At 42.8% G+C, this 15154-nt stretch overlaps 1 protein-coding gene across 1 annotated transcript in view; it reads right to left on the bottom strand.

Annotated features, from left to right (window-relative positions):
- The window catches only part of spock2 (SPARC (osteonectin), cwcv and kazal like domains proteoglycan 2), a 62743-nt gene extending 57053 nt beyond the window's left edge, over positions 1-5690 (bottom strand). Inside the window, exon 1 of the mRNA XM_079512992.1 lies at positions 5280-5690. Coding sequence (XP_079369118.1) covers positions 5280-5531 — 252 coding nt within the window. The 5' untranslated portion in view covers positions 5532-5690. The remainder of the gene's footprint in view (positions 1-5279) is intronic.
- Between the last annotated feature and the right edge of the window lie 9464 nt (positions 5691-15154).

The following is a 15154-nucleotide window of genomic DNA, read 5'->3' as shown; positions in this document are numbered from 1 at the left end:
ACTACTTAAATCTCTTAGACCGAAAATAGCGAATCTTCTGGATGTTTGCCTATATTATTATGGCAACCTCACCTTACTTTCCCGTGTCTAGCTTCTACATGTGGATTTGCTCTTCTGAACTTCATAACAATAATATGGGGGGGGGGGGGTGTTATCGTCGCAAATAAGTGAAGACATTTAATTTGACAGAGTACAGAGTGAACTTGTACCCTTAACGCCTCGAAACGAAAAGAACAAAAACTAAACAAAAAGAAGAAACTGTGCAGATGTGAGGACGATTAGTCTCTCTGACACTTCGCAACCCTTTCGCAGATGAAAAAGCCCATCTGAGAGAGGTAGTCAATGTTTCATTTAATACGTTTCACAAGAACAATTTCAGTGTTTTTTTTGTTTGTTTTTTTGGTGGGGGGCGGGGCACAGTATTGCTGTAAGTGATGTTCCAACCCTCTTTGTTCATCCACCAGCCCATATTGTGACAGTTAAGGGGGATGGAGTCATCCAACTCCCAGGGAAACGTGCTCCATTTCAGTACCACAACACTCACAGAGCCTCGCTGTTGCTACGGCAGCAAACTGAAATCAAAGCAGCTTCTATTGGCGATCCCCGGGGAGGGTGTGTGTGTGATGCACTCGCTCGCTTCTTCTCTGATGCTTCTTCTCCTGTCATCATCACCGCCAGAGAGACCAGTACAGCGCTCTGCCTCTCTGCTGCCCTTTGCGCGCGCACACTCACACAAACACACGTACACCTCCCCGCGGGAGCACACGCCAACAAGAAACTAGAAAAACACAATCGCCAAGCTAACAGTTTGTGGAAGTATATGGACGTGTAGTCACACGTGCACGTGTGCACACATGTACAAGCGCACGTTTGTATTACTAGTACTTGTGGGGACATCAACATTTTAGGATAATAATGAACAATTTTGCCATTTTTGTACTTTTTGTTGCCATATTTTTATTAAACCCAACAAAGATTAATTGCTAGCCATTGTCACACTCCCAAAATAGGTGATCTATAAGCTCAAAAGCCATTGCCTTGCAACACGTTGTGAGCTTGTAGATCATTTCTGTGTGGACCAGGTAAATTGTCTTCAAAACGTCAAATGTAATGTAATTGTGGCCCTCACACGGATGGTAATACAAGTACACACACACACACACACACACACACACACACACACACACACACACACACACACACACACACACACACACACACACACACACACACACACACACACACACACACACACACACACACACACACACACACACACACACACACACACACACACACACACACACACACACACACACACACACACACACTAAAGGTGATCGAGCCTTTGCTAGTTTCGCCCCCAGGCTATGGAACGACCTCCAGAATCACCTGAAATCTGTGGCCTCTGTGGACCTTTTAAAAAAACGTTTAAAGACCCACCTTTACACGGGCCTTTGTAACATAGTGCTGTATTGATTTCTTGATTTTCACCAGTGCCGTTTGTTCTGTTTTCTCTTTCTTTGCTTTATTTTCATTATTCTTATTCTTATTATTAATATTACAATTGTTACTATTGATATGATTTGCTTTTATTGTTGTGAAGCACTTTGTGACTGATGTCTGATGAAGGCTGGATAGCCGAAACGTTTGTCCTTAATTGTTCAAAGTTGAAATAAACTATTTGAACTGCAGTCTTGGTGTGTGCGACCCACTACCGTTATTTTGACTGATGTCTGTGAAATGTTCTCTATAAATGAAATGTACTTACTCACACACACACACACACACACACACACACACACACACACACACACACACACACACACACACACGCGCGCGCAAAAAATACGGTACGCCCACGTATAGAGAATCACCTCAGGGAATAATAATGGCCATGAAAAGGCTACATATATTATAAGAATGCATGAGCTGTTTGTGTATCTTTGAGAGCTTTGATCTCAAATTGAAGGGAAAAAAGTGATATCTTTATACCGTAGTTAGTGAAAGGCCTGCAGTGAGGAAACTGATCCTGGGTAGGGGGGGGGATATTTTGATGGAAGGAATTGCTTTTGTCAAAAAGTGCGAAAGCAATTCCAGTCTTCTTGAAACCTTAGATATGATACAAAAACAGAGAACATTTTAAAATAGCCCGATCTACAAGCTCCCACATTGTAGATCAGCAAATGTTGACCTTTCCTTTTTTTATTTGAAAATGTTCACCTACAATGACATGCCCAGAATAGACATACAATTATTACTTGTTGCATAACTTAACTGCCGATGTCATATAATGTCATATAATGTCTAATAATATATCGTCCAAACCTAAATACCTTGGTTTGGACGATTGAGTGAGTGTGTGTGTGTGTGTGTGTGTGTGTGTGTGTGTGTGTGTGTGTGTGTGTGTGTGTGTGTGTGTGTGTGTGCGTGTGTGGCTGCATGCGTGCGTGCGTGTGCAATGCATGCTTGTGTGTCTCTGCATATCTTTGCTTTTCAGAGCAGCAGGGCATTTATTAACTACACAGCTTGATGTTTTATTCAAATGTGCACGTTGGTTTTACATGAGCAGCAGCCACTGCCAGTCAACAATACAAATACTGGTTTAAAAAACAGGGGCGATGCTTCAGCCAACGTCTTCCATCTAAAGCTATAGCTGTGACTGTGTGTAAAGAAAGATCCCCGTCTTTGTGACTGTGACTGTGTGTATAAAGGCCCCCGTCGTTCAGTCACACTCCCGCTATAATTCACACTTTAATCTTTTCGTGGCCACTGTATTTCATTACTTGCCTTAAATATACGGCCTCGGCAGCCATGCTCTTAAATAATAAACAGAAGCCAGTCGTATACTTATAATCCTTCCCGAGTGGGAGGAGAGGGAAATCTGGCTGGAGGGACGGCGAGCCATTTTCACATGCACTCACCTTTCCTCCGGGGACAATGATAGGGACAACATGATTCAAAGAGGCTTATGTATGCTAATCAAGCAGGACACCCTCTGCTGTGGGAAGTGCCCTATATGCACGGGGAAGGCTCATTTTCTTGTCTTAATATGCTATGGCACTGTGCATGTGCCATAGCACGCACGCACGCGCACACACACACACACACACACACACACACACACACACACACACACACACACACACACACACACACACACACACACACACACACACACACACACACACACACACACACACACACACACACACACACACACACACACACACACACACACACACACACACACACACACACACACACACACACACAGAGAATCTGAAGCCTTTTTGTGCTTGTTTTCATATCCAATTATGACACCCCTTGCACGCAACCAGAGTCAGCAGCACCCAGCAGGCCCAGATCGATTGGAATCCTATTAACGAGATTCACGTGGAAAATAATCTCTGAGTGTTCTCCATACTGTAGGTCTAAATCCATCCTGTAATCATTGATAATCATTTCACTGAGCTGGAGGTGTATAGAGAGCCATCCATGCATTCATACACACAGACACAGCAATATATCAGCTTGCATACCCTATGGGCTTTAATCAATCCTCGCAACCCCATTCAGTCTAATGCTATACGCAGCAATCAATCAGCTCACCTTCTATCCTATAATTGCTTAATTTCCTTGTTTGTAATAGCATCCATGGCATGTTATTGGAGCTATGGGATCTGAAAGTATAGCCAATATTAACATCAATGTGGGGTGAAATAGCCCAACTTGACTGAGGCTATGCATTATGCAAGTAGCCTACACCTTTTAATCTGACTACAAAGAATCCCTATTTTAACTCAAAACGCAGCGTTTATTTATTTACTAGACCTGTGCCTGTTGCAACAATGAAAATCGGGAATACATACCCCCACCCTAGTATGCAATACCAATACCCATTATATCCGTTGTCATAGCACCCGTTTTAACTGTCTCTGTCTGTCTGTCTGTCTTTCTGTCTGTCTGTCTGTCTGTCTGTCTGTCAGTGGTAAACGTCTGTGGAGAATGTCTGAAGAGTGCAAACTGACAATAGACTGTGAAAATTGGACTGACTAAGCAATCAAATGGCAGGTGTGGGGAATAAGGCTGGGGTTGCCATGGCAATCAATTGGCTCAGGCAGAGGCTGGACACAGGTGTGGGGAGCTAGTCTCATAATATGTATATTGGGGAATAAACTACTTGATGGTCGTATGCCTTGGCCTCTCTTGTAAAGAACACAAATAAAATAAAATGCAGTTTACAACACACAATATCACAATTGCCTTTGCTGCGGGGAGTTCTAAAAATAACTGATTGTCACCTGGCATAATATGCCAGATATTATGTGGGTAGCCTACATACAGTACATCAGGCTAATAGCCCACATCTCCCTTTTTAATTAAGACTCCCTCAGTCCCTCTCCTAACCCAGAAATGTCTACACGTAAAACAATAGAGGTGAGAGTCATAGGATGTTTGCTATATGCCTGAATTAATTTAATAGAAGCCACCAGTCTACTAAACAACAGAAGGGGAACAATATGGACATATGGTGCAGGTGTATAGTACATTATGCAAAATGTGTATGCTTGTTATTATTAGGCCTATTATTATTACAAGTGGTGTGTAAGTACATTTACTCAAGTACTGTACTTAAGCTACTATAATTTTGAGGTATTTGTTCCTTGAGAATTTTCAGTATACTTTTACTTCTACTCCACTACATCTCAGATCCAACTATTGTACTTTTACTTAAATAAAATGATATGAAAACTTTAGTTACAATTACTAGTAGTTAGCCTACTTTGTGCATTGTGAGTTTGTACTTTTTTTTTGAAAACTTGTGAAATGGGACATTCTGCATGAGTACTTTCTACTTTTGAGTACATTTTGATACCAATATGTCACCTTTTATTGAATTCCATACTATTACTTGTAACAGAGTATAATTTCTATATTGCAGTATTGATAGTGATACTTTTACTTATAAGTAAAATCACTAGTGAATAGCCCAGAAGAAGCCACCAACAGAAGAGAAACAATATGGTGTAGTTAGTACATTTACTGCATTATGCTAAATGTGTATTATTATTATTACCTACAGTCCTACACCAACATGCATGCCTGGGGGGCGACTCCCCCCTCCCTCCGCCAGCCAAGCCTGCCTGCCTGCCAGCCAGCCTGCCGGGGTAGCCTGGCAGCTGTTTCCCCATTAACACGCACAGCACAGCTTAATAATAATACCGCATTAAACACCGCAGATCTCTCAATCAAATCAACCAAAGAAAACGACTTACGTCTCTGAAGCGGTTCCAGTGCTTGATCTTACGGCTGTACTGCGAGATGGTCGAGAGCCACTGCTCGTCCTCCATGAAATTCCCCCCCGGCTTGTCCGCCGCGTCTTTAACGGCGCCGCCGCTCTGCTTCTTCGCCGCGTCGCTCTCCAAGGTAGACCCCTGCACCGCAGCCGCCACCACCATCATCACCATCACCACCACCGCCAAGGGGACAAGAAGGGGCTTGGACCCGACGTCCATCGTTGCCACCATATCGTGTAGCGGACGATACGAGACGCCCTGGTATTAACCGTTAAATTGTTAGGCTACTGTACTAGTGGGGCTGCTGGAGGATGAGGTTTGGTTTAGTTTAGGTAGGATGATGCTGGCTGCTCGCTCTCCCTCTCAGACCCAGAAGGAGATGTGACCTGATTAGCCTACCCTACTCTGATGGTTCTGCTGCTGCTGCTGCTACTGCCTGAGAGAGAGAGAGAGGGGGGGGGGGGGGGGGGGTGAGAGAGAGAGAGAGAGAGAGAGAGAGAGAGAGAGAGAGAGAAAAGAGCGAGAGAGAGAGAGAGAGAAGGGGGGGAGAGAGAGAGGGGGGGAGAGAGAGAGAGGGGGGGAGAGAGAGAGAGAGGGGGGGGGAGAGGGGGAGAGAGAGAGAGAGAGAGAGAGAGAGAGAGAGAGAGATTTTAAGTGGGGGGGAGGGGGTGGACGCTTTAGATGGGGAGGGAGGGAGAGGGAGAGAGAGAGAGAGGGGAGAGATTTTAAGGAGGTGGACGTTTTAGAGAGCTAGGAAGATGGGGGTGGGGGGTTGAACTTGGGATACAAGCAATCTATAAACAATAAATAAATAAATAAATAAATAAATAATCGATTGATCCTACAACAAGGCTTTGTTAGCTGATTAGTAGTTTTTAATGCTTTCCCCCCATGCTTTATACTTAAATGTATTATTTATTGAGAAACGATTTAGCACATCTCTTGTGATATACAACTCTAGATATACAACCAAGTATTCATTGTGAAATAATAACCATTAGTTGAATAATGATAAAAGTTCAGTTCTCAACCTCACCAACCTGAAAAGGCGGGTCTTTGTAGCAAACACCATCTTATAGTTGTCGATTGGTCAACAAGTTCCTATGATTGATGATGACTACATGTAGGAGGTTTACCATGGATTTCTTTAGTCGAGGAGGACAGTCCTAATTAATACAAAAACAATGCAGAGGCCATACCACGCACAGACACACCCCCTCTCCACTGAAGGTAAACATACAGGCATACATTTTTATGCAAATTCTGAAAATGAAATGAGAACTAGGCCAGCACTCAATAATGCAAATAATTAACTAATGCAAATGCTGTCACACATGCAAGCCACCTAGGAGGAGCAAAGATTATTCAAAGCGTGTGTGTCTGGTTGATTAGTTAATATAGCCTAGTACATGGCAACCTTCAGCATGAAACATCTAGACAACACAGAGACATACAGGGGGTTGTTTGTGATTAAGCCCAGTGGTTTTCAAACTGCGGTCTGGGGACTCCCTGGCTGGCCAGAGGAGCCAGGATCCAGGATCTTGTTTTAAAGTCAATTAATTTTATTATATTATTGATACAGTGACCAGTGACGTGTGACGTGACTTATTTTGAATAAAGCTGAGTCGTCTAGCACTTTGCTTTTTCTTTTCATGTAATATTACGAAGGCAGAAAATCATAGCAAAAGAACTGAAGACAAGTTAAAATTCTGTATATAACCAGAAAAATCAATACTACCTCCATGAATCTATTTCTCTGGAGAGACATTCGGATAAAAAAAAATGTAATCCCCAAAACATATTTAATCTGTTTAGCGTAGAACAGGCCTATTTATATCCATCTCAAAGGAAGATAGATATATGTTTGCTTGCCATGCACTTGTTTTTGTTCCTCTAACGTTGACCCAAACAGATCGGAGTCAATAAAGGACAACAGTGATAAGGACTCACTAGAGATCATGCTTGTATTTTCAATAGATCTTTGTTTTGCAGTGTTCAGATGTCCCACAGATAATGGCAGTGTGTTGTGTGATTGCACACAGCATCCTTGGGCCACCCTATCTATCAACGCTGAAGGAAGAAGTACTCACATTTGTTTTGACTTAGTATGAGTACTGGCACCAAAAATATACTTAAATACCAAAAGCAAAAGTACCGGTACTCATTATTTTCAAAATATGTCAAAAGCAATCTATCAAAAATAGCTGATCCACAAGCTCACAACACGTCACCTTGACGCCTTGTGAGATTGTAGATTGGTTATTTTTGAATAGCCAAAGTTGTATAATGTATATTTTGTAATAATAAATCTAAAGCTGCAAAGTAACTACAAACTAGTTTTCAAAGTAGAGATGTAGTGGAGTAGACGTTTAACATCAAATATCGAAAAATGGAAATAGCCTACTCAAGTCAAAGTCAGTGTTTTACTTAAAGCTGCTCCTCTTCTACCCTGGCAAGTGTGACATTTTTATACCATTGAGCTAATAGAGCCTATACCTGCTTGCTCAGGGGATAAGTTGAATCTTGACCATCAGGTCAAAATTCACGTCAGATCCTGTGTCTAGGTGAGACATGACCTTTGACACAACCCAAATGTTTCAATAGAAGAGCAGGGAGACTAAATACAACCACCCCGGTCAAGTGTACTGAACCCTCCTAACTGGGGTCCCACAGGGATCTGTACTTGGTCCCCCCATTTTCTCCCTGTACACTAAATCTCTTGGCACTATCATCTCTGCTCACAATCTATGTCAATGACACTCAGGTGGAAGAGCGCATCACTGCATGCCTGGCTGACATCTCACAGTGGATGTCTTCTAACCACCTCAAGCTGAACCAAGACAAGACAAGAGCTTCTCTTCTTCCCATCTAAGTCCTGCCCCATGCAGGAGCTAACTATTTCCATAGACAACGCCTTGGTAACCTCTGCCCCAACAGCAAAAAACCTTGGTGTTGTCCTGGTTAGTCAGCTCTCGTTCAAAGCACACATTACAGCTGTCACTTGATCCTGTAGTTTTACACTCTATAACATTCGACAAATTAGACCGTTCCTCACCCAGGAGTCAGCCCAGCTCCTTATCCAGACATCAGTCATGTCAAAACTGGACTATTGTAACTCCTTACTGGCCTACCGGCATCGGCATGCACCCTTAAGCCTCTCCAATTGATGATCCAAAATGCCGCAGCAAGCTTGGTCTTCAACCAGCCAAAATTCTCACATGTCTCCCCCCTTCTCCGCTCCCTCCATTGGCTCCCGGGCGATGCTGGCATTCAAAGCAATTAACCAAAGGTATATGGCACCCCCATATCTTGCAAGTCTGATCAAACCCTACAAACCCTCCCGCGCACACAGATCAGCCAACGCAGGGAAACTAAAAACACCGGGACAACGCTCCACACGTCCCAAATTCCGTTCCCTACTGGCTCCAAAACTATGGAATGCACTTCCCATTACAATCAGAACTGCAGACTCACTCCCAATCTTCCGCCGTAGTCTGAAAACCCACCTCTTCTCCATCTTGGCCCGTAGCACCTTACAAGCAAATGCAAAGGCTCAATTTATGTAACTTAATAGGATTTTCTGTAGACATAGCACTATATAGTACAGTATATATGGATAGTTTCATTATATAGATATTCCACTGTTACATTCTTTTATACGTATGATTCATGATAACAATTTTTTATGTATATGATGTATTGCCATGTTTTTGGTCTTGCTTAATGTAAATCGCTCTGGATTAAGAGCGTCTGCTAAATGTCTAAATTGTAAAGGTTATATTGTATTAACATACTCTACCATACAGATTGGACAAAATTACATTTTATTCATTAAAAAAAACGTCACATAGCGAGGCTTTTAGAAGTTGAGTACATGTACTTTGTTACTTTTCTCACCACTGATACTGGGCCACCCTATCACTTGCCTGCCTTGCCTGCTATATCTGCTATAACAGACTCATCCTAGTCCCCAGAGGGATGACGTGAATGACGGCTTGTAATTGAAATGCTGGATTAACTGATGCCATCTTTATTACATCCTGAAAAGACTGTTTTTAAAGGCCTCCCCCCTTCTAAAGACAGACACGAGTCTGGGTGTAACCTAATCTCTGAGCCGAATGCAATCAAGTTCACCACAAAAGATAAACAGGGACTTGTTGAGATTGAAAATGACAAATACAAAAGCACACACGCACAGGCACACACATACGCACAGGCACACACGTACGCACGCACACGCACGCGCACACGCGCGCGCGCACACACACACACACACACACACACACACACACACACACACCTCAACTTCAAGATCAGTGTCTGATGATGACAACAACTTGAACATGTTTTTATTGAAAATAAATGCCTTATCTCTGATATCAAGCCATGTGATGTGTAGATCATATCCACACTGATAACACAACAAACACGAACACAATACGTCATTCAGTCAAAACATTGCTTGTGTGGTAACCGCAAGGAACACAAAAAAAGACATGATCTGTAAATGTACTACAAACAAATCCACATTCAATTCCCATGTGGGATGTACAGTGCAGAGCTGTGACAGCAGCCTGTTAAGTGTAATAATAACCACTCATATCTTTATTGTTGTTTGTTTATTGTATATTAATTCATTCATCCATTCCAGGTCATCACGGTTGAAGGCCAGTAGACCAGACACTACTCAATTCAGTGAAAATAGCAGACCTGTTAAGCTCACAAAGTGTCGCATTGCAATAGTCGTATTATAGCTGCACTTTGTGAGCTTGTAGATCGGCTATTTTTGCAGAAGAGATTTGGTATAGATAGAGGGGGGGAAAGAAGTAGATCAAGTGTATAGGGTTTACGTGGAAAATGGGCAATTATAAATAATCACCAAAATCTCTCCTCTATGCTTACATTAGGCATTCAGTGCTCACTATACTGTAGAGACTGATTGTTTGATGTAGCTAGTTAGACGGAAAACTGCTGCAGTCAGACTGCACTTGGATTTCTTATTTCCAGAACGACTTTAGTCGAACACAGCGAGAGCAGATGATGATGAAGAAAGTTGGCAGAGCGATTAGCATACTGCACTGAAAAAGCGGTTGTGAGGGCGACATGGCCTGCTCTCTCTCATCAGGCCCTGGCACGGACCGTGGGCAGATCTGACGTGACAACCAGCATCGACCATTAGAACATTCAGAGAAAAAGGGGAGATTCTTGGCAGCCGGGGCCCCAAATCTGTTCATGTCAAAAACAGTCAGAGGAAAAAATGTCTGAGTAATCCTAGAATCACAGAGCCACAGGGGGTTTCAGGTAATCTCCTTATAGAAGCCGAGAATAAACCCTGATGGGTCCTTGGTGTCGGCGACATTCACGTGACTCTCTTTTCCCAAGGTCCCGTTCTTTTGTCGAGCAAACTAAGGGTTGAGAAAGCGATTGTGATGGTGGAATGTAAGCGTAAAGGTGTAAGTGTAAAGGCTGCAGGGCACAGTGTCACGATCAGATTATTCTTATTAAAGAGGGAGTGCCACAATTTTTGTATTTTTCCAGTTTTCCATGTGTATGAGGTGACAGTACTTCATTAGACACCCTGGAGTCGTTTTTATGTGCAATGGTGTATTCACTTTGTATTTAGGGTTTCTTCCTGGAGGCTGAACCCTTGACAGTCAAACGGGCCAATGAAATAAACAGTAATATAGTGACATTACACTATCAGCCCCTCCCCTAACCCCCCCCCCCCCCCCCCCTTATCATACAACTACAGCTGTGGGTGTGGCTTCAGTTCAGGTGATCACCACCCATCACCACCCACCAGGCAAACCAGGCATTCTTAATGAACTGGTGGGTGTGCCCACATAAGAACAACATTTTAACAAATACTTATTTAAATACTTAAATACTTAAAATTATAACAATAAGACCTGATGATCATGTTTTAGGGTGGAAAAAAATCAGGCACTCCATCTTTAAACAAAATGTGTGTAATGTCATAATGAACAACAACAGCACTGCAAGCCTTGACAGTGGTGAGGAAAGACTGCAGAGGAAACAAAGGTTTTATCTCAATCGATGGCTATATATGGAATTTGCTGTGCGCCTTCTTGCTCACCAGAACAGGGGTCTTCAACAGGGGGTCCAGAACCTCAGATTTAATACAGGGGGTCGGTCGCCAAATCTTTGTATGATAAAGATAGATAAAATATTTGAAATATATATATGAACATTAACCACTTGAACCGTATAGCATCAATATTCTGGTGCCAATCTATTAGCCAAATAGCAGATCTACAAGCTCACACTGCCTCGTGGGCAAGGCAAGGCATTGTGAGCTGGTAGATTTTATTTTTGCCCAAGAGTTTGGTATAGAGGGGGGAGGGGAGTACAGAGTCAAAGTCTGTGTTTAAATGTGTGAAAATACAATTTAACATGAAGCCAACAGAAGGATTAATGTGTAAACAAACAACACAAAACAAGCACTGATGACAGGGCTGTCACAACAAGTATATGAAGCTATTCATGAAATGAAATATGAAATACTTCTAGGCCTACTTAAAGCTTCCTCGACTATGTGGAAACAACAACAAATTCACATACAAAGAAGATTCAAAAACAGAATAGTAAAAAGAAAGCAATACAAACAGTACAGTAGATAAAGAAGGGTCCAAGGCACTCCAGTGAAGTGAAAAAGCCTTTATTATATGTTTTATGGCATGGCAAAGATCATTACAAGAAGGGAGGACCAACGCGTTTCGGCTATAAGCCTTCGTCAGGGTCCCATCCCACTATGGGACCCTGACGAAGGCTTCGTCAGGGTCCCATCCCACTATGGGACCCTGACGAAGGCTTCGTCAGGGTCCCATCCCACTATGGGACCTTGACGAAGCCTTCGTCAAGGTCCCATAGTGGGATGGGACCCTGACGAAGGCTTCGTCAGGGTCCCATCCCACTATGGGACCTTGACGAAGGCTTCGTCAGGGTCCCATCCCACTATGGGACCCTGACGAAGGCTTCGTCAGGGTCCCATCCCACTATGGGACCCTGACGAAGGCTTCGTCAGGGTCCCATCCCACTATGGGACCTTGACGAAGGCTTCGTCAGGGTCCCATCCCACTATGGGACCCTGACGAAGGCTTCGTCAGGGTCCCATCCCACTATGGGACCCTGACGAAGGCTTCGTCAGGGTCCCATCCCACTATGGGACCTTGACGAAGGCTTCGTCAGGGTCCCATCCCACTATGGGACCCTGACGAAGGCTTCGTCAGGGTCCCATCCCACTATGGGTCCTTGACGAAGGCTTCGTCAGGGTCCCATCCCACTATGGGACCCTGACGAAGGCTTATAGACAAAACACGTTGTACAGTATTTAGGCTATATCAACAGGCATGCATAAGGTAACAACTGCACGCATCGCATCTGTACAACTGCACATTTGTGAAGCCAACATGTACATGTAACCAACTATACTGTAGTCATATAACAAGTGACTGCAATAATAATGGCAGTATGAGCAGTGCAGTAGGCCTATAATACTGAATGAGTGTGACAGTATCTTGTATGCTACGTGCACACAAGATGTTCCCAAATTGAACGGGCGGATTACCATGAAATTGTTTTAATTTGTTTATTCATTTTTCTTGCTAGTGGCGAGGAACGTCAACTGTAAATGGTTGTTTTTTAGCCCATTATTTAGGTGCAGGATTTTACACTCTTTTAGTTTCTTCTTGTTTTTATTAGTGGGGTCCGGGTACCCCCAGCAGTCCCTGAGGGTGTACCAGGGGGTCCCCAGCTAAATGTGTAAATATAGCATCAATATCAGTTTAACATTGCATTTTTCCAAACAAATCAAAAAGCTGATGTTCAAGCTCACATTTTTGAGAGATTTTAAATCATTTAAATCATGCCACACATAATGATATCTTCCCCTACTACTCTACTGTGTTTGGCGTTGTTTGAAATAGCTCAAATGAAATAAGTCATTAATTGTATTATCAAACTCCCCCCACATCCCCACCCACCCATGTATTGATTGTGAATACAATAAGTTCCAAGGAACACAAGTTACATCTTACTTAAAACGCACACAATATGCAGTGCCTGTGATACTCACAGTGATTTATGATTACATCTGCAGTCACACTGCAGTGTCTGCATTAATTCTGATGAAGAAAAAAAGAGAGGAAATCTACAGTGTTGCTAAATAATGCATTGTGGTGCATAGAGTGAGATACTGTATATCGTCCTTTGGACAGCTCGGGGAAACAGCAAGGTATGGACACAGAGATATTGACCATGCAGGTCTCGTGCTCCTGGTGCAATATATCAGGTACGGACGGTCTTCAATGTTTTTTAGTTATTTTTCTGGGCCAAGGACCCGTTAGCTGAGAGACAGATGAAGCGGGGACACCACCCACTATGTAGTATGAAATTGGGTTGCAAATATAAAACCTTTTCATAGATAGCTTCATCCATCAGTGTTGGAATTCATGTTGATTTTCAGACATAACTTCACCGTTGGGCTCTGTACTTGGTCTGCTCTTTCCCTCTTTCTATACCTAACCTATTTGCCGAAAATATCCGATCGGAAATGATACCTCCCGAATGGGGGTGCTAGGGTTCAAGAGGTTAATACATTTTTAGAAAGCTATTTTATTTTTCCTATCACATAAATATTTGGTGGCCCCCTGTTGTTACTATGAGGACACCTTATAAAAGGTTGATATGTGTAGTGGAGCCCCCACACAACCCAAGTGTTCAGATGGGTGCATTTTCAGAGCATGTTTATTTTTAAATGATCCACCAATCGATTGTGTTTCTCGTTAATGCTTAGTTCCCACTTCTGTCTAATCTAGTATGGATTTGCAGCACAAGAGGACTTGTCATGGCATTTTGGCTGAATTAAGTTAATTTATTGAAATGTATTGAAACTTATTGAAAAATGTCTGGCACAGGATGCCATCCTCTACACCAGACTCAATACTATATATATATATATATATATATATATATATATATATATAGAGAGAGAGATTTTTATTTCAAATCTTTGCTTCTGCATACATCCCTGGAACAAAATAATTTGAGATGGAGGTCCTTGACAGAACCTTGATATATAGCAACATAAGTTTTTCAGGAAAGACTATTCTTTCCTAATGGCTTAGGAACATTGTTTCCCTGTCATAAACTAGCTACTTTTTCCCATGTGACATTTGAAGAAAACTCGACGAGGGATGGGGGAGTCTGGGGGGAATGGCCACACGGGAGGCAGACGTCTGACTTGTTTTGAAACACGGCACTTGTTATCATCAATCCCCGCGGCTCCTCTCGGTAGGAGATGCTTATGCATAACACGATGATGACTGATGGCCGGGATCTGCAAAAGATGCACATGACCTCCACACAAAGGACTCAGGAGGACATCGACAAAGTATGTGTCATGAGATGAACCTTTTGTATAGCAACATCCCTCCCTCAGTCACTGTGCATTATTATTGTAGAATAGATAGATGGTTTACACATAATGTCCCCTGCGTTGGTTTGTTTTTCTAGCTCCCCTGAGGGGTGTAGGTATTATTAAAGACCCGAGAAGAAAAAAGTACTGCTGAAGCAGACAACCCGCAGCACTCCAGGTTAGAACAAAATCCTTCTAGGTGCAAGGCTCGAAGATACAAGTTGAAAATGCCAGCACTCATTATATGTCCTTTTCACATGATTTTATTTACCTCTGACGAGAGTGGACAACGTACGCGTTTCGGCCTGGTTGACACTGAGGAAGGCCAGCCAGGCCGAAACGCGTACGTTGTCCACTCTCGTCAGAGGTAAATAAAATCATGTGAAATAATAATAATCTTTATTGTCCCGAAGGATAT

This window comes from Electrona antarctica, assembly GCF_951216825.1.
Source record: "Electrona antarctica genome assembly, chromosome: 10".
Lineage (NCBI taxonomy): Eukaryota > Metazoa > Chordata > Actinopteri > Myctophiformes > Myctophidae > Electrona > Electrona antarctica.
This window is presented reverse-complemented; position numbering and strand designations above follow the sequence as displayed.